The sequence below is a fragment of the Hypomesus nipponensis genome, chromosome 4 (genome assembly GCF_054491055.1).
Source record: "Hypomesus nipponensis isolate SF chromosome 4, ASM5449105v1, whole genome shotgun sequence".
NCBI classification, from domain to species: domain Eukaryota; kingdom Metazoa; phylum Chordata; class Actinopteri; order Osmeriformes; family Osmeridae; genus Hypomesus; species Hypomesus nipponensis.
In genome coordinates this window covers 7,376,004-7,400,953 of record NC_140364.1, presented here as the reverse complement: position 1 = coordinate 7,400,953, position 24,950 = coordinate 7,376,004, and the positions used below count along the sequence as shown (strand labels likewise).

General features: G+C 44.6%; 3 protein-coding genes across 3 annotated transcripts; 1 reads left to right on the top strand and 2 right to left on the bottom strand.

The window, feature by feature from the left end:
* Positions 1-2,553: 2,553 nt before the first annotated feature.
* Positions 2,554-6,449, bottom strand: sdhaf3 (succinate dehydrogenase complex assembly factor 3). The gene is made up of 2 exons (XM_084695403.1): positions 6,097-6,449; positions 2,554-2,994 (listed from the first exon to the last, which is right to left on the bottom strand). Exons 1-2 carry the CDS (start codon positions 6,271-6,273, stop codon positions 2,794-2,796), a joined length of 378 nt encoding a protein of 125 aa, XP_084551529.1. The 5' UTR covers positions 6,274-6,449; the 3' UTR covers positions 2,554-2,793.
* Positions 6,450-8,278: 1,829 nt separating this feature from the next.
* c1galt1a (core 1 synthase, glycoprotein-N-acetylgalactosamine 3-beta-galactosyltransferase 1a) lies at positions 8,279-9,494 on the top strand. The gene is made up of 2 exons (XM_084695430.1): positions 8,279-8,932; positions 9,149-9,494. The coding sequence occupies exons 1-2, from the start codon at positions 8,327-8,329 to the stop codon at positions 9,320-9,322; spliced, it is 780 nt and encodes a 259-aa protein (XP_084551556.1). The 5' UTR covers positions 8,279-8,326; the 3' UTR covers positions 9,323-9,494.
* A 7-nt stretch (positions 9,495-9,501) lies between these two features.
* On the bottom strand, positions 9,502-23,253 carry col28a1a (collagen, type XXVIII, alpha 1a). Its single transcript, XM_084695429.1, has 35 exons — positions 23,119-23,253; positions 22,880-23,025; positions 22,153-22,718; positions 21,976-21,996; positions 21,775-21,834; positions 21,025-21,078; positions 20,883-20,927; positions 20,713-20,739; positions 20,349-20,393; positions 20,216-20,260; positions 19,243-19,296; positions 19,082-19,150; positions 18,911-18,979; positions 18,659-18,727; positions 18,478-18,546; positions 18,303-18,371; positions 16,516-16,584; positions 16,281-16,349; positions 16,024-16,095; positions 15,805-15,873; positions 14,859-14,930; positions 14,401-14,469; positions 14,045-14,113; positions 13,865-13,933; positions 13,577-13,645; positions 13,365-13,433; positions 13,176-13,244; positions 12,876-12,944; positions 12,700-12,780; positions 12,473-12,508; positions 12,315-12,351; positions 11,528-12,082; positions 11,224-11,402; positions 10,854-11,133; positions 9,502-10,566 (listed from the first exon to the last, which is right to left on the bottom strand). The coding sequence occupies exons 2-35, from the start codon at positions 22,998-23,000 to the stop codon at positions 10,394-10,396; spliced, it is 3,558 nt and encodes a 1,185-aa protein (XP_084551555.1). The 5' UTR covers positions 23,001-23,025; positions 23,119-23,253; the 3' UTR covers positions 9,502-10,393.
* Between the last annotated feature and the right edge of the window lie 1,697 nt (positions 23,254-24,950).

The following is a 24,950-nucleotide window of genomic DNA, read 5'->3' as shown; positions in this document are numbered from 1 at the left end:
AGACCCTTTCAGTGGGAGGACGACTATCTACTTTACGGAAAAGGCTTTGTGGGGAATGTTGGGCCGTAGTGAATATGATGTGAAGACATGGGAACAGAATGGAGCTCCCAGGGTGAGGATAACAACGTGTGAGAGATGTACACAGCGTGATGAGGGGGTGTGGGAGACTCCATCTGCACAGGGCTTGTGACACCACATTGAACAGGAAACACAGGTTCATTATAGCGGGGGGGGGGGGGTGCCACTGTACATCTAGCCTGCAATAAGCCCCTGAGCATCTTTGCTTCAGGTCAGATCAGATCTCCTTCTGTCCGGAGTCGTGATAACAATGATTGAATCTTTGTTGTTAAAATGACTAAATACAGCTACAAACAAAATCTGGGTGTAAAGAGCTAAACCTAGTCAGTTTTATTCAAACTCTTTGTAACAAGTGTTTTTAAACCATTGGCCACACTTCAACACTGTACGCACACAGGGACATACACACATACTCACACAGAGGAAGAGCTCTTCAGCCTGGATTGCCTATTCTGTGAACAAGTAGGCAAGATGAGTCACAGATGACCGAGTGAAATTGTGGACTTCAGAGTCAACATGTAGCACTCTCTTCTATGCAGATGAGGCGTAAACTATTAACACTTTGGATCCACAGCACTGAAAAGTGCAACTATTATCAGAGGTGAATACAGTGCTCAAGTTACACAACGTTTTCTTTTCAAAGCACCGTGAAGTGCTTCAAACCGGTGCCTTTCATGAGAGCTGAGGATGCTCCAACACTACTGAGAAGGTTGTGTGGTTGCTGATAAGTTTTTGAGCAGAATTGTAAATTATGAAAACAGCTTGACTCATTTAATGGCCAGTGACGGAGCATGGACACACATGCAGGCCACAATTATGCAATGATTATATAGTGAGAATATTTTTTTATCTGAAAAAGGTCAATCAATGCTAAATATACTTTAGCACAAAAACCTGTACTTATGAACTGGACTGAGCATATGGCATAGCTTTTTCAGAGTGATGATTGTTATTCCAACCCTGTCCTTCTTTGTCACGTCAGATTGTTTACTGTCATTGGTCTTGTTTGTTTTCGATCTAAGAAACCCTCCCTGCTTCATGAATAATTCACCATGTCATCGAATAATAAGTGAATCATCAATAGGACACAGCACTGTATCTGGCTCTGTTCAGATAGCCTTGTCAATTTCCTCAGGACACCAGGAATCTGTCAAAACACAATCACACGTTTGTGAAGTTAAAACGCAAACTTTGGGTGGGGGGGGGGGGACTGTGAGCTATTTTGGTGGTTATCATGGACAGTTTTAATATTTTAATACCTCTCCTGTGTGTGTTTTAGCTCATTTGATACTACACGTGGAAAATGTCTACTATTAAGTAACGTTCATCCTAAACTGAGGAACATCTAATTGACTGAAACAAATCAAGACTGTCTCTCCTGTAGCAAACCTGCCACATATGCAGTGTCAATCTTGATTCCCCATGCACATATTGGGGCAAATATTCAGCTCATTAGTGGGGTGGAATTTGCAAATGGACTATTGATCAACCAGCGAGACAGAAAGGAATATTGCTCCAACTAAATTCAGCGCACATATGGTAGCAAATGAAGCTGTTGAGAAGACATTGATTTATGCTTTGTTCCTCTTCAGTCCTGTCAGTTCCTCTCTTGCGAGTGTCTGCGTCGAGGAGGTTGCCAAACACCACCCGGCCTTGCTGCACACGTCTCTGTTCACAGAGGAAGGCCAGGCAGAGATTACCTGCTACGATGCCCTAATCCTCCTTTTTCTTTCGCTTGTCAGAACCAATCCAGGCCAGGTGACATGCCCTTCTTTGGACTGCTTCTAAATCTTATAAAGAATCAAACACTCCTTAGTGGATTATTGTTTCCACAGAAGGCTGTATGATCCATTGCTCTGAAAATGACCAGCAGTCTTATGTCGGAGAGTGCTGGCCCCACTGGAGCAATTGTTCGCTTCGTTATTTGACAAAATACAGCATACAATAGCGCTCAGACTGATGGATTGATGGATAATGTAGATCTATCAGGCAAACAAAAAAAGGTTTGGAAGCACTGGAACCTATTTTCTTGGTCCTATTATACTTGAACAAGCGAGAAAGGCTCAATAGAAAAGAACAATCCTCATTTCAACAACCATTCAATATAGTGTATCAATTTGGCGTACGACTGAGTGATGTATTTTTGCTTATTCTGTAATCATTGAAGAGTGCACACCCATATGAATTGCTCTGCAATGTGGAATAGAGAGCACATTACAATGACGATCATGTCTAGCTGGGTGAGTGTGTGTGTGTGTGTGTCTGTGGGGGACTTTTACAATTTCCACTTGGAAGATAAGGGGTTATGCTCTGGTAGTGGCACATCATCAATGAGGCTGAAGGAGGCGTTATTGATGTCAGTGTTCCTCGCATCTTTCTTCAAAAAACATCTTAACTGACGTCTCTTGTGTCTGTCAGGAGAAGCACAAAATTAGAAGCACATCAATGTTTTCCAGTAAGGACAGTCAGCCGAGCAAGTCTTTTGGCTCCCCTCAATCATATAGGAACTTGTTTTATTGCCACGGTTACAAAATGACAGACAATGAAATAAACAGATACAAATTCTGAGGTATTTAACACTTCAATAAAATCAGACACTCTTAAATGCCTCCATTCTGATGGATAGCCTACTGTTCTTCAATGGAAGGCATGGTGTCCTTATCCCTTCCTCCTTCCTCCCCTCTTCCCAGCTTTGGATGTTGTTTGGCTGCAACATCATTTCTGAGGGCCATCCTCTTGGATGTCAAACTGTCTGTTGGGTTTGGTGGACTCTCGCATGAGCTCGTACAGCTGGCCCACCTGCTCGTCCTGGAAGAGCTTGAGTTTGTCCTCCGTCAGCTCGGCTCCAAACTCCATCTTCTTCACCCGGCCACCTGCAGTCTCCAGCACCTGGGCCTGCATAGTGTCCTTGTAGTTCTGTAGAAACAGGAGACCACATCCATAGAACATCATGAATTCACAAACATGCCATTGTGAGTGAACAACAGAAACACTGTCCTCTTTAGGAGGATTGGTTGTGTTGATGCTGATACAATGGCAAGAATGGAGACAAATGCTGAGCCTATTCCCTTGTCATACTTCCTTTGCCAAAAACACACCATGTCTCTATTCAAATAGAGCCAGTTGCAATGGAGTAAAAGTCGGCCACTGTATTCCAGATTCCCATTTAAGGGGATGCACTGGCTATTATGGGATACTGCCTGTGGACAACAAGGATCACCAGAGGATGATTTGAGGTCAGTCTTTGAGTAATGGAGGTCATGCCCTACACTTGACCAGAAATGAATGTCTGTTACAAAGATTTCAGCTGACTGTGACAGGTAATCATGTGGATGGGCATGAAGTTTAGTCTCCAAAAAAACGTTTCCAAAAGCGGGCGTAAAAGCGAGAACCACTAAGAATCACCCACAAATGAGTAAAGCAAATGAGTGTCTAGTGCAATGCTTTATTTTGTAATACTGAATTTGTTGAAGCTGGTTTCATCACTATACCACACTGTATTGACTCACTTAACATTCGCCATATAGTACAAGATCTGTCAGATGCTTCAAAGCCACTCATAAATCAAGACAGGAACATAGCCAAAAACGTCAAAAATATTCCATTCATATTCATTCATAAAAAGATCCCAGGTTAGAACAAGTATTATAAAGCACCATGTCCTTCCATTTAGGAAAAATCTCTTATTACCTCGTATAGTTGGAACCGGTTCAACGCAAGCAATAGCAACCCATTTGTCTGAAAGGGTTTCTCTAGTCCATAATGTAATTATTTGGAGCATTTGCCAAGGGATAATATTTTCTGGGAGACGAGTTGTCTTGAGCTGAACCACTAGTAAAATCTCTCCGGAGTTTGCTCAGCAAACAAACTAGGCAACAAAACATCAATGTCTTACAGATTTACTTTAACTTTTTCCCCCCAGAAACAAAATGAAATGTCAGCCAACCCTCTGAAGGGGCTCCGCAGCCCTGCCGTCTGAACCGCTCCAACACGTCGTGTTCATATTTCTCTCATACACCCCCTCAGTAACCCACTCACAGCCCCGGAATCCTTCTAAAGCAATTTGGTTAAAGTACTCCCCTGATCAGGCAGCAAGGCTGCAATCACACTGAATTAGAAGGGGAAGGCAAACATGGTGCTCCATGTCAAGACCTCCCACTGACTCGAGGCCCAACTTCTGCCCATCAGCTAATAACCCCTTGCTTTTCCACACCTCCCCCCCTCAACAGTTTTACCCCTCTTGGTAACAGTCTAGCCCCCCCCCCTTCTCTCTCGGCCAGTGCTTCAACGGATCCCCTTTCTCTCTGCATCTCTCCTTCTCCACCTCCCTTCTAGCTCTCTCGGGGGAGAGCTTGTCTGTCTCGATGCAGCCGATTTATTAGGATCAGAGAAGTCCCAGGGGCCCTCTGGAGTAACTGGATTACACTGAACAGTCAGTGCTTGTAATCAAATTGGGAGTCTCGGCCCCCGTCTGCTCCTCGCTCTGCCGCCCCTCCATACCCTCCACAGGCAGCTGGAACCCAAGACGGAGTGGTGATTCACCGACTCCTCAATGAACGGAGGAAGCGTGGAGAGAGAACAGGAAGAGAGAGCGAGATGCTCCTTGGTTTCAGTCCATTCCATTTGCCTCCCTCACAAGCCTTGCTTACGCTACATTGTTAAAAGCATGGCGAACATTTCGTCTTTGATCCCTCTTCTCAACAGTGCACACTCTTTGCCAGGGTATAATTTTACATGGACTGTACACCCTCTCTGAAAGCCTGTTAATGACACAGGTTTGGTCTTCAAACATGATCTGAGAAGTAAGCCGACTACTTTGACTGATGGGAAAGTTTGAAGTGATTAAGGTGTGTGATGGAGACATGGGTAAAAAGAGAGGAGATTCTCCTCACAGGGTGGGTTCTTGTACCCTGCTGTCACAGCAGCTGCAGGCACAGACAAATGCAAGGTACTGGAATCCAGCTGTAATCACTATCCACTTAATTAGAGTAATTACCAGCAGGTGGGTAATTTTCCATGGCCTGGAATCCATAATCAGGTTGGGAGTGTCTGTTCCTCATTGCCCCTCAACACCTTGCCTGGATAAATGTCTTACCATAGTAAGACATTGATCACTATTACTCAAATGTAACAAATAGTTGACATGTTTGGTGGGTTGTGGATCTGTAATTACAGTCCCCTGTATGAAGTCATCTTGAGGTAACAGTTTTTTAAATCTACAATACGCTGCAGTTTTCAGATCAGATAAACCTGCATTATTGAATGCCAGAACAACACCATTGTCAGTCTGAATGTGTCTAGGCCAGGTTATTTAATTAGTTTCTGAACTTGTGACTGATGAATGCCACTTCAAGTATTGCACTGTTTCATGGTGTTCATTTGCCAGTGCACACAGGCAACTTACTGGGAAGTTCACTTTTCCACTGAAACCACATAAAATAGACTAAGACTTTGACATTCTCCCAGAAGATTGGCATGAAGGAGGCTTGGATATGCTCAAACTCATTGTGTAGGCTACACCTGCAGATGGTAAAGACAAGAACTTAATATTCAATGTATTGCTCCAACAGAACAACTGGCTATGCATACAAAACTCTTGTTCACCTCACCTTGTCCATTTGATAAATATTTTTACAAAGACACCTGAAATGTAAAGATCGATTTAATACTTATGTATGCAATGTGTAATAATGTAATGGTTTACTGTGGATATAGGAAGCGGCTACTCTTAAAGGTCCTGGCTACTGCTACTGTGGGCTTGGTATATAAAAGCCAAATCTGCCATCGCGTGGCGTTGAATTGAAACAGCAACTCAATCCTCCAAACATTTATAAACATCCTTGACAGTGTTAAGGATACAGGATGTCTCATTCTATACTGACATCATCTTAAGCTTAAATTGATCAGCATTAAGTCAAAAGTTTTGCCTCAACAGCACAGGCAGTCAAGCATAGTAGAGAACCTGGAGTTTGGTAATGTTACTTGTCAACTCATGATTTAACGACTGATTTCTCTTACCTCCCATTCTCGCATAAAGTATTTGACTTCGTCGGGAGATGCCGTTTTATGCCTTCTAAATTCGTCTTTAACATATTGGTCTCCGAGTGCTCTAAGGTCTATTGGCATAAATCGATGCAAGAGTAGAATCCTCTTGTATAAAGAACGGACTCTAGATACGTGGGCAAGATTTGCCATTCTACAGTAGCCTACCTAGTTTGTGACAACTACTGAAGGTAGCGAAATTTAACTTGTAAGACGTAACGTTCGACACCTTTCAAATCCTACGAGGCAAGACTTGGAAAATCAAAATTGAACACTGCTTTTAACAGTACATATCTGCATGCATTATTCTAGCACGAAGCTACAATGACAGTTACCTAAAACGTGTGCCCTTGTTTACCCAGGAAATTGTCTTCTTTATCGTTCGCCTTGGACGTGGTTTAAACCTTTAAGTATTTGTATACTGCCCTCCAGCGGCGGGGGGTGAACTGATAGGGCCGTTGACATGACGGGGAGTACGAAGGGCTTCATTAGCAGTGAGAGCGCTAAACCGACATGTGAAGCCACTCACTGCTTCTTACATGGGGGGTGGGGTGAGGGGGTGTCACAACATTTAGAAACTTTGTTGGGGTGCCATGACTGAAAACAAGTTGGGAAAGACTGTTCTAGTTCAACTAGATAATTTAATATTTACACAATGAAGTGCCTTTAGAAATGGCTATTCTACATCACAAAATACATGTCATCTTCTGGTGAGAGTGGATGATCCTGTCAACCTTGATATGGGGCAGCACTTTGCTATACAACTCACCTCCAGCAGAGTGCACTCATGCTCATCACACCTTACTCTGCATGGTAATGTCTAGTGTAATAGAATTGTTGTGGGTTTCAAGAGTGATTTGACTTGCAATGGTTTTTATGTCTATTGTTAAAGACACCTGCTGTGTCATGAAAAGAATTGGAGCAACAGGTTGTGGCGGATCCAAGATACTTGCCAAAAGATACTTGCCACCCCAATCTTCCCATGTAAAAATATTATTTGTACATTACAGAACATTTCAATAAATGATATTAATATTAGTGTTTAATTTAAACTACAATGTTATAGCCTAATAGTTTACCGTAGGGAGTAGCGTACCCCCCTACTTTGGGTTTTGATTCACCTCCAGGAAGCCACCCCACAATGCCCTTCTGCCACCCCGAATGGAAATCTCTAGACCCGCCCCTGGCAACAGGTGCAGGCTGTTGATCCTTGGATGGGTAGGGCATCTTGTATGGACTTATATCTAAGATCATTGATACAATGGGGACCTCAGAAGAAAGTTCTTGAAAGGGTCAGTTGGAGACTTACAGTAAGGTGCTAATGAAGCAGCTGTTGGACCTTTTGCTGTTGAGACCTTTTGTTATATACAGTCCATTATGGAGAACAACAAGTCTGTTGTTGTGAGTCTATACAAAACTTTCTGCGTTTTGGAGTCAGTATCACTCGGCTGAATGACAGTTTGCTTTACGTGTCCTGCAGTGGATCTATCCCAGAGCGCTCTGTAAAATAATGTATGTTACAGAATAAAACCTTTTGTATTAATCCGGCATCCTGATTATTCGAGAACACTGTCTTCAGATTTTCCACGACTCTCACCAGGGCAACCACAAGGCAAAACTTTTTTTAAACCCATTTGAGTCAATAGGTAAGAATATTTTTCTCAAGGGAAAATACTATGTTTTGAATTTGTATGTTTTGTTCTTTATTCTTTATGTACTGTGGCTGATATGCATATTGTCAATAACAGTCTCCAAAGGAGGGCATGAAGTCACCACTCTTCTTTGTGTCCGGAGTGTGGATTGGGATCCTGTCCTTCAGACTGCTCTCCTTTTCAAACTCTTGGTCCGCACGGTCTTTGTTCACTTTTGGGGAGTTGTCTGGTGATGTGGGAGACAGCAGCCATGTCCTTCGTCATATTCATTCAGGTATGTGGGGTCACGAGAACCTTGAGGATTAGTAGCTTCTCAACAAAAATCTGTTGTCTGTTAGGGGCATGTCAAGGTATCAGCTGTTGAAACTTCACCTGGTCATACTAGTATTCCAAGAATCAGCTACTTGTAACTGGTTGGTGACAGTTTAGATATAGGCTTGATTATGTTCCTTTTATTAGTGGCCATTTGACCACATTTTCTCCTATACTTTTCAGTAGAGGACCGAAGTGTGGCAGTCAATCTCTCCCAGACGACACGACTGCTGTGCTGGATCATGACAGGACCCAAGAATCTAGAGTCGAGGACCAAGCACATCCGTGCCACATGGGCAAAGCGCTGTAACAAAATTCTGTACATGAGCTCGGTGGAGACAGACTTCCCCACAGTTGGCTTGAATGTGAGTGAGGGAAGGGACCAGCTGTACTGGAAAACCATCAGAGCCTTCCAGTACATCCATCAGCACCACTTTGATGAAGCGGACTGGTTCCTGAAAGCGGACGACGACACCTATGTTGTCGTGGAGAATCTACGCCACACCCTGTCCAAATACAACCCAGAAGAGCCAGTGTACCTAGGCCGAAGGTTTTCTCCATTCGTCCAGCAAGGGTACATGAGTGGGGGTGCGGGCTATGTCCTCAGCAAGGAGGCTCTCCGGCGGTTTATAGATGGCTTCCAGAGAGGGAAATGTTCTCACAGCTCCAGCCTTGAGGACGTGGCTTTGGGAAAATGCATGGAGATCATGAAGGTGGAACCTGGGGACTCCAGAGATGGGAGAGGAAGACATACGTTTCACCCGTACCCACCAGACTACTACCTGATCAGACAACTACCCAGAGAACGACCCATGCATCTCCTCTATGAATACTACACTCCAAGAGAAGTAAGACCATTACTATAATATACCCTGCCAGATGTATTTTCACTCTTTTGCTGTAAAGATGATAAACATTTCGAAATGTATTTTTTTTTGGTCAACTTTCATGTATCCTGTCATTGACCAACTGCCCATCTCATTCTATACTGACAGTATTTCAAGTTAATAATATAGCCATACACACATAAATGTACTGAAACAAGCGTTTCTTTCTGCTTCCAGGGCCCTGATTGCTGCTCAGATTTTGTGGTGTCATTTCACTACATTTACCCAGTAGAGATGTACACCCTGGAATACTTAACCTACCACCTGCGTCCCTATGGGTACAAGTACAGATATAATCCTACTGAAACAACTCAAAGGAGCCTGGTTTCCGATGTAAAAAGTATCCACTAGCTACATGGTTACACTACAACAAATATGCTATATGCTGCAGGTTTGCAATAGACCCCAGACTTCCTGTGTCTCATAGTTGAACTTAACCTATTTATTGTTGTCACATCTGTTATGAATGATTGGTTGAGTCAAGTCTATTTTTTTTACATTGTATTATTTAATAAAAGTTAATTGTGGTATGAAATGCAACATGTCTGGTTTTACTTTTCCTTCTGTTGTACAAGGTTACACTATTTTATATGTTTAACAGTCAAGTATTTTTCTACAACATGGTGTCAGAAGTTAATATTTTTGAATACGTGAGATGTACTGTATGTTTCCTGCAGAACTCTTGAAGGTCTAGAAAAAAAAAGCTATGTACTTACATTCAGTTGGCTAACCTACTAGGGTATTAGTGACAATCTAGAGAAATGTTAGTTAAGAACACACAGAAATCTGTTTAAAGTTCAGTCTTTTTGAAAGTTACTTAGTTTTTTTGTGCATATTACAAAAGACCATGTCATAATCACAAATGTAAACGAGAACAAAGCAGCATTTGCAGGTTTTGTTTGTAATAGGAATTTACAAAAGATGACTCGGCCATAGATAAGGTAATTCGCAGATGTTTACAAAGGACTAGGTGGCTAATTAAACAAAAGTACATATTTACTGTAAATATTGCTGACAATATCAATATTTAATGTGTCTTTTAAGGCACCAGGACACTATTACCAAATAGACTATGATAGATTAAATTTATATATTTGTATATATATCCTAAGTTGAAGTATAAACACTGCAACATATAAACAGACAGAACATACATTTGACTTTGGGGAGTTTGTCCACAGACTACATGACAAAGCTGGCACACAAAGACGGCGCACAGGTCCTTTGCTGTTTGCTTTGCCTTTGATGTTCTCCTTGGCCACAGCGTGGGTTTGTTACTGGAGATTTCCTGTCACCTGCTGGAGCGTGTGTCAAACGCTGATTGATAAGCATGTCCAGTCAGTGCATCCTTCTGATCTGCTCTGACGATGTTGGGCTGATGTGTTGGTTTTGCACACCTCTCTTATCACAGCACAGTATCTGTTACGTGTAGACACAGGCGTTCTTGCAATTTGCCTCGGTCTCAAATTTGTTTGCGTTGCCTTGGCAACCTCCATACCAGAACTGGGCGCAGGCATTTGCCTCTGGATCGTAGTACCACTTCACCACATACTGTCGACATGGGCCCGGGTCCAAGGACAACCTACAGCCAACATCTGAAAAACACAAAGAGTGTTTCAAAGGAGTTGGTTAAAGATGTTTCACCACACCATAACTATGCAAACTGAACTTTGACATTAATCTGAATGGAGGGTGGAGGAACACATTAGGATAAAAAGACTTGTTGAACTTGATAGATACTAAGTTGTTGAAGTGAAGTGTATTATTACAGTGCTAGCTATTCTAATCTATGCTCTACTTTATCAAATACTAGGGTTCACTCGGAACAAAACTTACCTGGTCCTAATTCCATTATATGGGCCACAAATATGGTGGTCCTTACCTGGTACAAAAATGTCTGGCAGGGCAGGTAGAGGTGGCTGAGTGTTGGTGGGCTTTGTGGCCTCTGGGACGTAGAGCCAGTTATTGGGGGTCTGGGGGCCCACTACTGAGATGACATGAGACTGCTGTTTTCCCCGGCCCTCGGATGAGGAAGTCCCTAGGTCAGGGAGCTTATAGAAGGGCTCCTCCACAAAGCTGGTAGCGATTGTGTTCTCATAAAAATCCTCTGGCTCGGCAGGTTGAGAATGCGGTAAAGTCACCGTCTCGGCTTCTGCGTCGTACTGCAGGGGAAACGGCAGTGTTAGTGTTCCGGCCTGTGAACGCGTCACCGAGGGGTGACGCGTTTACAGAACGTATTGACGTCCTCTCACCCGTCTATTATCCTCGTCGAAGCCGGGTGATGCCCCCCAGTCTGGGGTCTCCCTGTAGACTTCAGGGGGGGAGACAGGCGCAAGGGTGGCGACGGGAGCAGGCGGAGGGAAGGAGTTGGGGATGAAGAGTGTGCCGTCATCATGTTCACAGATCCGGCTCAGTAGCTTGCTTTGTAGAGCTGTGCAGAAGGAAATGAGGTCATCAAACAATTCACCGAATCGATTGTGGAAAGAACAATCCACGTTAAAGTGAATGCTTGGAAACGATGTGGGCGTACAGAGAGAAGCAGGAGAGGCTGCTTACTGGGGAGTGTCATGAAGTCATCTATCAGGTAAACATGCTCCTCGTCTGGATCGGAGGCGATGGCGTTCATCTCAGCCTGGAACTCTGCGTACTGGGGATCGCTCTTGTTCACCACGCCTATCACAAACATCTCTATGCCGGCGGCATGGGCCTCCGCGGACGCGTCCTCGGGCTGCACCGCGTCACGGCGGTCCGCCTGCCCGTCCGTGAGAACCAAGGCCACCTTCCTGACGCCGGGCCGCGCGGCCTGGAACAGCTGGTTGGCCCGCTGGATGGCGCTGCCGGTGAAGGTGCCCTCGCCCAGGTAGGCCATCTTCCTGACGGCGGCCTTGACGTCGTCCTGGCTGGACTGCTGCGTCAGGCTGACCACCACCACGTCCACGTGGCTGTAGAGCACCACGCCGATGCGGCTGGCCTCGCGGCTCACCGACATGCGGTCGATCAGCACGTTGACAAAGTCCTTCACCACCTCAAAGTTCTCTGGGCCCACGCTCTCGGAGCTGTCAATCACAAACACCAGCTCCAGGGGGCTCTCCCGACATTTCAGTCCACAGCCTGCACACAGAGACATGAGAGGAGAAGCTCATTCCATATGCGTTGGTAGCAGTCAGTCAGCAGACAGGTTTGAACTTAAGGGGAGCCATGGTCGCCCATGGGATATCACACTCGACTTTTTTACTCGAGGATGAACAATGTCACTTTTATTCGACTTTGCTCGGTGGGTTGGATTGAACTTCATCAAACTTTGTGGACTAACATTATTCAGCACATGTACGGTTTAACTTACCACATATCTCCCTGATGATTTTGATAACTTGATCTCTCTGTAGATGGAAAGAAGAGTACATTCATTGCATAGTCTATAGAGAGACTCTGACTCATATAGTCTCACTATTGAGACCAGCTTCCAGCAGGATGTCCTGTGTGCTCTTGTGATTTACTTACTGTCAGTCCAGCTTCTCCCTTTTCACCAGGTCTTCCCTGAAAGTATTCAAACACAGGTTAGGTCTCTGACAACAATCACCATTTCCTCATACTATTTTATAGGTATCGTAAAACCTTCTAGGTATCATATTTACTCTGACACAATAGCTGCAGTGAACTTAGAACAAAAACACACTCATATTGAGCTGAAGAAGCAAGAAAGATACAGAGTGTTGTGGCCAGGCTACCATTGGTCCTCCTGATCCTGGTTCTCCAAGGTTGCCTCTGTCTCCTTTCCTTCCACGGTCCCCTGTGACACCCCTATCTCCCTAACACATTCAAAACATCAACATCCGCTTTTCAGACAAACGAGGAGAGCCCATGTGGTTGTATGTCATGGACAGATACGCTGTGTTGTCTTTACCTTCTCTCCTGCTAGGCCGTCCCCTGGAGGCCCTCGGGGACCCGTTGGCCCCTGGAAGCCCGGCTCTCCCTACATGTCACAGAGACAAACAACAGACGTGGATGTCAGCGATGATAAACAGCAGTGCGGGGTCATTCATTTGATACTTGAATTGTTGTTTCAAGCCAAATGCACTGCACTCAATCATCATTCAGGCAGCTGTTCAATAAATGTCCCAGCAACAGCTTATTAAATCACATGATTACATGATTTGAATCTGGACTGACAGCCATTACCACCAATGGGATGGTCCTACAGTACCTTTGGCCCTTGGATTCCCTCCCCAGGGATACCAGGCAGACCAGGTGCACCAGGCTGTCCCATTGAGCCCTTAAAAAACACACACACACATTTTTAGGTCTACTTCAAGTCGACGTGTTTATTTCTATGGTAAGTATATTCCCCAATTGACAGTGAGTCGGGGAAGAAATGTGTGATTGCAGCTCTGACCTTAAGTCCGAAGAGGCCGATCCCTGGTGGTCCTGATGGACCACTGACTCCAGGGGAGCCTCTGTCACCCTAAAACACATGGCCAATCATCTAAATTAACATGTCACTGGATGCTATACACTACGTCTGTCTCTTTGTGTGTTTACACTAAAAGATTTGCTAGATAGTAGATATAACTTATCGCAATATTGATTTTCATCTTGAACTTTTACCTTAGGACCAGGAAGTCCTTTCCCTTCTGGTCCCATTTCCCCGGGTTGTCCTGGCAACCCTGGTAGTCCCTGTGTTTCAGGAAACATTTGTGTCAGAGTGGGTTTCAGATAAAAATGATCTGAGGTTCTACTTGCCTCCGAAACAAATCCTGATTTACAGGGCAAAGGAATGAAGCCCAATGAAAGACCTGTGTGTCTTTTTATGTGTGTGACTATTTATTCTATCCCTCATTGGATTCTAGACACAATCATCTCCAAAGCAGTAATCAGCCTCGCCATTCGTCTTACCTGGGGTCCTGGATAACCATCTCCCTTCATCCCTGGAGGTCCAACAGGCCCAGGATTCCCTCTGTCACCCTGAGGATGCATAACCCCAGAGACACACACACAGAGACAACCAAACTTATTCCAGAAAACTCGTCCAGTGTATTTTATTAGGAGAACAGGTGTAGTGAGTGTCAGTGTTACCTTAGGCCCGGTGATGCCCATGCCTGGCTCCCCAACAGGTCCAGATATACCCACTGGCCCTGGGTCTCCCTGGCAACATGCACACGAGCACAATATAACACACTCACTCTGTTCCATTTCACCACAACATATTGTGGTCAGGGTCTGATATTGCTCAAGAGAAAGGCTATCCTGTCTTTCTATAAGTGCATGTGTGTGCATGTATACAAATAAGGGTTCATCTATTTGTGGCTACCGTTCGATATACGTATGTGCCCAAACATGAACTGTTTAATGTGGTTGTAGTCTCCCCTCCGGCTTGACACACTCACTCACTCACTCTGTGTGTGTGTGTGTGTGTTGGGGCAGGGGGGTACCTTTGATCCAGGCAGGCCTCGCCCAGGGGGACCAGGTAGGCCCATCATTCCCAGGCTGCCCGGCTCCCCCTAAACACACAACAAGTCTTTTACCTCACTGAGGATGGACACCATATGGTGCTATCTAGGTGTAACAAAGCATCTTTTATTGTATTTCTTGGAAGCTTCCTAAACCATTCTTGACTTAAGCAATAGGATTCGCCCTGCATTTCCTGGAAAACCTTTTTTTATGACTGAAAGCTGAGTTCATCACCACTTTCCCATTTAAAAGGTAATTCTTTAAACCCACTCATCAAAGATGATGTTGTACCATAAACCCCAACATTCCTAAACCACAACAGGCTGCCAGAAGGCCCTTGCTACCTTTTGACTCACACACCTTTCACCTTCACCTCAAAGTTCACATTTAATCTACTCAAACACCAGACCTGCTCATGAGTAAACCAGAGGTTACCTACCTTGGCTCCTGCTGGTCCCACTGGCCCTGGAGATCCTGAGAGCCCCCTTAGCCCCCGGTCACCCCTGTCACCCTGTGAAAAGACCCAGACCACTGACAGTCAAACAGGACTGACTATTAACACAACAGTACATACAACTTTGATTTCCTGGGTCAGGGTTGTAACATGTTAACCTGCAGAATATGAACCAAAAGAACAAAGAATACTGATTTAATGTCAAATACATTTTGTTAGCTTTAATGGCATTGTGTTCGATTCTATATTTCAATACAGAGTCTCGCTAAGTATGCTGAGTAGGGGATAGAAGGAGAGCTTGCGTAAATTGAAAGTAGCCTATAATGACTGTCTTAGGATCCTCATGAAGAAACCCAGGAGTACTAGAGCCAGTGAGCTGTTCTGTAATGTGGGTCTAACCACCTTCATGGCCTTGCTGAGGAACCTCACTTTGAAGTTTATGAGTCGGCTGGACCACTCTACAAATGTTATCATTGATATGGTGACAGACCCTGGCCACAGCTCTGTCAAGTACACATCTAAGATCTGGGAACCCTTCTTTCCTTGTATATTTCTATGTAATGAATTGTTTATATGTGATTGTTATTTTTTTTACCATGTGTGCCTTGAGCCTGTTATAAAGTTTATATATATTTATTTTTTGAATAACGTGTATTGACACTGAGTCAACCAAGGTGCCATGAGTGTAACGTAAATACACAATGTGAACCTACAATGGGCTCACAGCTGCTAACCACACTTTATGCCACTTGACTGCAAACCAAACTGTGCAATATTTGCCTGTGTGTGATGCTATTACCGGATGCTTGTGGATGAACAGAAATGTACAGTGTTGCAATACCGGAGCTTTGCTGACGTATGGAAGGTATAGTTTTGACTCATCTGAGGTGACTCAGTTTGACTTCTGGGAAACAATAAGTGACCATCCTACCTTATCTCCAGGAATTCCTTTTCCAGGCACACCCTCAGTGCCGCGGTGGCCCGGCAATCCCATCTCCCCCTGGTTTCATATGCCACAGAGCAGCAGATAAGGGCCAAAACATCACCAAGCACAATCCCCACGTATACCCATTTTGAAGTGTATCAGTCATACATGAACATGTGGAAAACGAGTGACCCCCAGTGACCGGTGGTACTGCTGACATCTCACCTTTGGCCCGACAGCTCCATCCTCCCCTGGGATCCCAGGGAACCCAGAAGCTCCATCCGGTCCTGGATCCCCCTGGAGAGGATCACAGAGGGCAGATTACGCTGTGTCCTCCCCACTTAACCACTGAAGCTTCTCCTCCAGGTCATTCACTCCAAACAGTATATACATGTCTTGTAGCACATTTGCAGCATGTTGGTGAAGATCGTTCATCTAGGAGAGTTAGTTTATGCGGACTGGCCAGCTGAGTCCCTCCTCACCTTAGGCCCTGGTTCCCCGACACCCCTCTCTCCCTGAGACCCGTGAACCCCTGGGAAGCCCTGTTCACCCTAGAGAGAAACACAGAGGTCCACATCTGATCAGTCCAGTGGAACTCCACCATGAATCCATCTTTTTAAAGTAGGTAGTGGGGTCAGCAGAGTAGAGTAAAGTAGAGTAGAGTGAAACTTTCTTGTTCCTTGGGGAAAATGTTGAGGGTTGGAAGGCAACACCCACCTTAGGTCCAACAATCCCTAGCCCCGGGGGCCCTCTGGGTCCAGAAGGCCCCACTGGCCCTTGGTCTCCCTGTAGAGAAACACAGGTCATTTATTGAGAGAGAGAATGAGAGAGAGAGACACAGAGAGAGAGAGATAGAGAGAGAGAGAGCACAATCATATTGAATCTGTTTTTTATATAGTCTAGTGATGTGTATATGTTTTGTTATGTATGTAACATGCCAGAAGCCAAATGAACAATTCCACCTGTGTGGACAAGTCTTTCTATTCCATTCTATTCTGGTAGAATGCAACACTCCAGGGGCCTTGTCAGACACTTTTTACTGGCGCACGTGCCCCAGTATAAATCTGCTGTGCCCCAGTAAAATCTCTGAGTTTTAACAATGTAGTTACTTCATTAGTCAGTCAAGGGCGAATAGTCAATCAAACATTGGGGGGGACAGCTGTGGGACTTCATGTGTTATGCTTATTACCCCATGTACCCATATACATTCACTCACAATGTCAGTTAAGAGCTATTAATGTCAGTCTGGTGTCCTGTACCTTAAAACATGTTATGAACTACTACTCTGTTAATAATGTCTAACATCTCCAGAAACATACTTTTTTTTTTCCAAAGAAATTACGGACGTCAGCTGATGAAGTCTCTCTTTTTCATTTTTGGCCACAATACTGCGAAATACAACAGCAACGCAATTCCATAGGGATGAAAATCATGACGGAAGAAAGAACAAATGGCAAGACTCTAAAATAACTTGCTAGATAGCCCAATTCAGAGCCCAAAACGCTGTCAAAGCTGCTATCCCAGTTTGCTGTGAAGCCAGGATACTTGCTGCATAGGTTGCTGTCGGCTAGCTTGTCAAAAGTCCCATACAAGATATTGCAATTGAAATTCGCACTAATTCTACAATTCAAAATTCTAGTGTAATTCACCTAGTCGTTATCTCAGGGATTATCTTAGCCAAATACTGGATATTTACCATCCATAAATATTTGCCAAATGCATTTGGCAAATATGTCTGTCTGATGTCGCGCTGCTAACTCACTCATTGACGGTGTATAAACCATAGGGAAAACATGACATGGATTTCAGGAGAAATGGGTTTCGTTAACGTATAGTGTAAGACAAGTCGAATGGATTTGGGAAATGAACTGGCCAGGATTTTTTTTTTTGGACTTGGACAGAAAGACGTAGGCTAGCAGTCATCGATATTGCCCGCATATTCAGTATGAACAAATATTGGGGGGCACAAATTGTCCTTCTTTAAATATTGGGGGGGACGTGTCCCCCTGTCCCCCCATATAATTACGCCCTTGAGTCAGTGCATTAATTTTGATTGATAATTCCGGAAAAAAATTATGCAGTATCCCGCTCAACGCTTGTAAAAGTGTTAACCCGAAAACACAAACCTGCTTTCTGGAAAATCCCCCATGCGTCGGACATGGCACACGAGTCAAATGTAGTAGGCTAAGAAAACATTACAAAACTAAAGATAGTTTCTAAATGATATGCCTACCGTTCATCTTATTTTGACTAAAATATAAAAACAATATTACATGAAGCTCAAAAAAACTGTATTTGCGCTCAAATGAATGCGCGTTTGCTTGATATCAAACTTGCGTCCCTGAACTGTTGTATAGTGGGTTAAGCAATGGGAGTTTCTATAGCTTCGTGGTGCATTGTGCACAGCAAGCTTGAAAGAAAAAGGGGATATGAATTAGGGGCCGGTGCCCCAGTAGAGTTTTATGTCTAACAACGCCTCTGCAACACTCTCACATCACCCTGACCTTTTCTCCCTGGATACCTGCTCCTGGAAATCCCATCAAGCCAGCCAGTCCAGGGGCCCCTGTGTCCCCCTGGAGGTCAGAGGGAAAGGGTTTTCATGGGCATCATTAGTACTAGTAACTTAAACGTGTAGTGCCAAATAGCTTGTGCCTTAAGGGGGTTAAACCTCCACCATACCTGGTCGCCCTTTATCCCTAATCCTGGGGGGCCACGGCTGCCCTTGGGCCCCTCGTAACCTCGGTCACCCTGGAACAAAGTGAGCAGGTAGGTTATAAGAGTTACATGCTTACCCTTATGTACACTTATGACCTTCACGTCCCTGCTCTGAGAGTTCACTGGATGATGACAGGTGACTGACCTTCGTCCCTGGGAGACCCTCTCCAGGAGAGCCCTGGCTCCCTTGCAGACCAGAGGGCCCAGGTGGTCCCTAGTACACCAACAAATAACACACATGAGGTACCAAACTGTATGGAAAATCTATTTTCAACTCTCAGTCTCCTCAATTTTATTCTTTGAAACACAGTGCCACCATGTGGATTATCTGACATATGCAGGCAAGAGTTTGGCACTGCTGTGGTACATGATGCTCTCTGGTGCAGAGTATACTGACCGGTAAGCCTGGTTCACCCATGCCTACTGGGCCAGTGAGTCCTGGTCTTCCTTGGTTCCCCTTATCCCCCTGCAGTATCACAATTAATTACTATTATAAATAAAAGCTTATGCTGGTGGCTCACCTGGAACAGTTGAAATGAATGACTGAATGAGATCTTTGAATCTTAACCTTTGGTCCAGGAAACCCAATACCAGTATCACCAGGAGGTCCACTTGTTCCACTGGGTCCACGGTCACCCTGTAGAGTTGCAACATTTCCGTTTTTAATTATTTCAAACAATAAGTTTGTCTCATACTTTTTCGAATCGACAACCAAATCAAACACCTTACTTTGGGCCCGGTTGGTCCCTCAGGTCCCTGGTCTCCTGCACTTCCATTTGGGCCCTAAAAGACAACAGAAGGCAGGTTGACCTTCACTTAATAGGGGTTCCAAATTCCACTTTGGGACTAACATTGCAAGGCTTATCGTGTATTTCGGTTTGGCGGAGTGGGTGAGGGAATGTGGGAGGAGCTCTAGGCAGTGGCATCTCGGTGACAGTCCTCCAGAGTTCCCAGGTGCTCCTCATGGGAACCTGCAATCCAGCTGGGGTATCTCCACCCACATCCACATCTCACTAGGCTGCTATCGTCACACCAGCCCTCCGAGAGGCAAATCGTTTCAAGAGAGGAAAGCGGGAATGGATAACATGTGCTGAAACACTAATCCTTTGGGACTAAGTGTGCTCAGTGATTAAAACAATACAGTGCAAGCTTGAATTCCCTGCTTTAGATAGGCTTCATGGGCAGTGGGATAAGATCTAATCCCTGACTCACATTCCATTAGTGCAGAGCAGGAGAAGTGGCCCAACTCTGTGTGTGTCTGTGTGCTCTGCTGTTTGTTATGTCGTGGATGGAGGGATGGCACAGGAATCATTCAATTTCACCATTCACTCATTCACAGGTATGGCTGATCATTGTATAGGTACCCCCCTCCATTCAGAAAATACTAGAATCTGACCCCATGTGACCCTTGCTGTTGAATCAACATCCTGTGCGTGACCATTCAAAAACATGGTCCTGTGCAGTTAAAATATTTTTCTGGACAGTTTTGATTGATTTCGGTGTTCACATGACCAGTAATTAGTTCTTCACTATTGTCCAGAAATGTACAGTTTCTCTTATTGAATGGACCTCACACAATGTCACCAGCAGAAAAACACAAACTGATCATACAGAGGGCTGACATGGGCCGTCGTCAAAGGAAATCAACCAACATGAGAGAGTTTATGAAAAAGACAACGTAAAGGTCACCACGGTGGGTCACCTGCTCTCCTCTGAGTCCTCGCGGGCCTGGTGGACCATCTGGACCCTGAAGGGAGAAGCCATGACAACACCATCAGTCCACAGCCAGCCCTCAGTCCTGGGCCAGACCAGTGCAACACCATGATAAAACCTACTTGATCTCCCTTCATCCCAGGGGCGCCGCACTCGCCTCGCTCCCCCTGGCAGACAGGACAAGCAGAGAGAGAGAGGACTAAATCTTAGCGTGCAACCAACCGCCGGGCTTCGTTCAGCCGGCCTTATCTGCTGCATCTGAACGTTTTGTTTGGTGTCACGACAGTGGTGTTGACACTGTGGCAAGTGGCGGCAGTGTTCGACTGTTGCATTGATACTTCAGGAAGTGTGACGATCAGCATGAGTGGGTTGCTTTGCTGTTTATTGTTACAGCAATCTAGATGTCTTTCGATCCATTTGATCTATCTGACTGAAATCACGTTACTGACATCTTGCTGCAACAAAATAAATCATAATATGACTTACCTTCTCCCCTCTAGTGCCAGAACGACCCTAATGCAAGAGAAAAACAAATAATAACAATGACCTCACAGCTCACTACGCAGTATTTTACCAATATTTTATGAAATACTTAGTGTACTTAGTGAAACGTTAGTGTACTTTAACTGTTTCACTAATGTAACATGGCTCAGTACCTCAAGACCTTCCATTCCTGGGCGTCCGTTGATCCCTGGTTCCCCCTAAATGGACAGACACCAGACAAAAACGCTGTGAAAAAACACTGTCCCTATGGATCACCATTCACTGTAAATGGTCGTTTAGACAGTAAATACTTACACGAGAGCCTTTAGGCCCTGGAGCCCCATCAGATCCTGGTTCCCCTATTTTCCCCTGGATTAAAGCAGAATGCAGAGATTGGTTCGAATCCCCTCTCTTGGGGCCTGTTCCCATCACATGTAGCCTTAGGTGAGCGTGATAATTCCAGTGTGTGACCCTTTTGTGACCCCATTCGTGACCTCCAGGCTTTATACAGCTCTCACTCAGTGCAGCCAGGCCCACAGTCCCCCTCCCTATGTGTTGGCCTTAATCTCCTGTCCTTGACCTTCCCACCCACCCCCACCCCCTCAGACAGGGGCTCTTCAAAAGCGCTGCTAGTGAAAACACAGCCCCGCGTGCCTGCTACACTTGCAGTGTGGGAAACACTTCCTGCTCTTTGATGTGCCCTGCTCCCCTCCCCTGGACAGAGGCCACATGCACCTGCTTCATTCAGGGGATGGAAGGGGTGAGCAGCAGGGCAGCATGGCTGGGGCTGCGCTGGTTGTCCAGCTGCTATGATGCCAGTAATAACACCAAGTAGTGAGGATTACTGGCCCCCTTTGAGAGTAAACCACTGCCTTACTGTAGCTTTCAGACATGCACATCACTGGGGAACATGACTAGGTTGGACCGATGTATTCACCTTAAAGTTAACTCAACTGGAAAGCAGATGCCAGTTAGATTACTGTGCCTAACTGACATGTATGAATACTCATCGTCTGGACTGGAGTAGAGGAGGGGGGCAGAAAGATGGTAGTTTAGGTTACTCACTGAGTTCCCAGGGGGACCTCTCTCTCCTTTGTCACACAAACAGGATTTGGGCAGGGGGCACTGAAAAGAAGAGATGGGGAAATGGCACAGGCACCATTAGGTTGAACAGTTTGATCTGTGTCTGTGGTACGATTTGGATTGCTTTCTAGTGTGTCCAGAGTACCATGCTCTTTAAGGTTATGTCCCATGGACAGTACTTACCCCGATGTTGACAATTGCGCTCTGTAAAGAAAGACCAAAAAGAAAGTGGCAAAGTAAACAAAAAGTAAAGCTCAGTTAAGATGGGATCAAGGTGTCAATTGAGAGTCTGCGATGAAAGATTATTGTCGACACGGGCACAACAAACACACACACATGCCCTCACACACATTCCCTCACCAGTTCTCTGAAGAGTTTATCCTCCAGCTGGTCATCGGTGAGGCTCAAGACGTATTGCTGTGGAGGGGCGCTGGCAATGGAGCGCAGCCGGGAGCTGGTAAGACGGTCCCTGGACAGACTGGACAGCCCGATAGCAAACACCCGGATGTTGTAGTTCTTGGCCTGGGCGGCAGCACTGACCGCACTGGGGCTGCGGGGGTGATCCACCCCGTCGGTCATCAGCAGCGCCACCCGCAGGCTGGAGGCGGCTGTCTCGCGGTTAAACACCTGCGTGGCGTTGCTGATAGCGTAGGCCGAGTAGGTGCCGTGACCGATGTAGGCCATGGCAGCGACCCGGCTCTGGAACACGTCCACGTCCTGCCAGTCGCGGAAGTTGTGCTCCAAGGAGATGGAGCTGCTGTACTGCAAGGCGGCCAGGCGCACCCTCAGACGCCAGCCCACCGCCTGCAGCTGCATCAGACGAGTGCTGAACCTCAGGACAAACTCCTTCTGCTTCTCAAACAGCAGCGCCTTGGCCTTCTCTGAGCTGTCCACGATGAACATGATCTCCACAGGGCAAATCAGAGCTTAGCAGGGAAACAAAAAGAAATAAACTGAGTTGTAAGCTTTTGACTCTAGGGGCCTACATGGGCTTCTGTAGTTACTGGATGGATGTCGCTATTCACATCAATGTTTGGATTTAAAAAAACAGATTCTCTGGTAAAAAGTGATTTAAACAAAATCCTACTTTTCCCTTCATTGATGATGATCTGGTTGTCGTCCCTCTGTCCCTTGCGTCTCTTCCCCTGACCCCTGGTCGTGTGGGACAGCGCCACCAACAGGAGGAACAGCTGCATTGCTCTCCTCATGCTGCCTGCTCTGGTCGAACTTAGCCTGGAGGCAAACACACAAGTAGAGTCAACCACAGCAGAGCACATTCGAGTACAGAACAGTAGAGTACAATGCGTCAGAACAGTATTTACCCACCTGTTAAAGTATAAATTGAACTTCTGAAATCATTAAGTTTAGTAATGCAGTGTCCACCCTTCAACATCCAGGACAGTCTGATGTGACTCCTGTGTACACTAGGGGGAGACAGCACCACAACAAATGCTTTATAATGACACTGATTTCTCTTTTTTAATTTTTACTGCAAAAAAATAAAAATAAAGTGTTGATGGTTTAACTTCGAGAATAGTTGGCAAAAATGTTACTATAGATACTTTTTATATGTAAGGGATCCCTTATATATATATATATATATATATATATATATATATATATATATATATATATATATATATATATATATATATATATATATATATATATATATATATAAAACATCTGCTTTTGGGAATGTGATCATTGTAAATGTGACTATGTTCAAATGTTAATGAGCAGCACAAATAAGCTACTTTCTTTATATTGCTGCAATACACAAAAAACATGATATGCGGAGTTTCTATGAAGCACACACATCCTTACCATACCTGTTCTATTTTTAAATGAGCTTGCAAGATTGTCTAACATTTTAACAGATTTAAAGATGAATAAATATAAAGCATACGGATATTTCACACAATACGGTCAACGCAAAAGAGATTGCAAATGCTCAATTCTTTTCTCAAACTTGAAATGCTGAAGATTGTTTCTTTAAAACCTGAAACGAAAATTCAAAAGAAACATGAATAAATTAAAACGTTACCTTAATTGAACACGTCTGTATTTAGAAACCCCTTTTGCTTGAATTATAAATTCCAGAAGCTCTTTTCGCCCGGTATATTCCTACTAAGCAAGGTGGAAACGCTGCTCGACACCGTTCAATTCAAACCTGAACCGGGGCGCTGCTCTCGCTCTTCTGAATATTCATGAAGCGCACTTCAGCACCGCTTTGGGATAGGACAAGGCCGTCAAGTGGCAGGAAAGGCAGGCCAACACGATCACTGTATAAATCAAAAGGTCCGACTTCCTATCAGTATAGGATATATTATGATGCCTTTCATAGCTTAAACAAAAAACACCTGTAAACAAATCGTTTAAACTTTTTCTTGAGCTTAAAACTGGGAAAGGGAAAATAGCAATAAACTATGGTGACTATGGTGCATGCTCATAAACTGTGAACTTTGCTTAACTTAAAATATTTCATTAAATCATTACAAGAAATAATGAATGGGTTGCACAAGCTGTGTATAAATAATTGTATTCATTTTGAAATTATTATTATGGCAATAAGCATACTATTTAGTTGCAAATTATAATGTTGGCTGTGTAGTAGACAAACACTATTTTTTGCAATTGTATTATTATCATCCAACTCTTTTCACTGTATTTTACTAGTATATATTCGTGAACGTGGGATGTAATTGGATCCAGAACGATGAGATCCTCCGTCACCCCTGCTCCACCCCGATTCCTGCAAACCTGTACTATTTTTTATGATGCCTGAATTCTTTGTAGATTGTGTGGTGAGCACTTTTTCACCATGGGGGTCAACTCATATGATACAAGTACAAAAATATGAGAATAATCAACTTCTTACCATGATCCCATGATCTTTCGAGTCAAATACCGGTCCTACTGACAGGCCACAAAAATCAGATGGGGGCAAGAAGGCAGTAAAAATGACTAATGTAGTGAAGACATGAGACAGGAACGGAACATGAGTACAAGCAGGTCAGAGGCTGCTGGGGACGGACTGAAGCACAGAGAGAGGAGATCCCTATCTGTTGGGATTACCTGTGGACTTCAGGAACAGCAGTTTATAACAGAGATCAATGTAAGTAAAGAAATAAACAACGGACTTAAGACAATTGAGT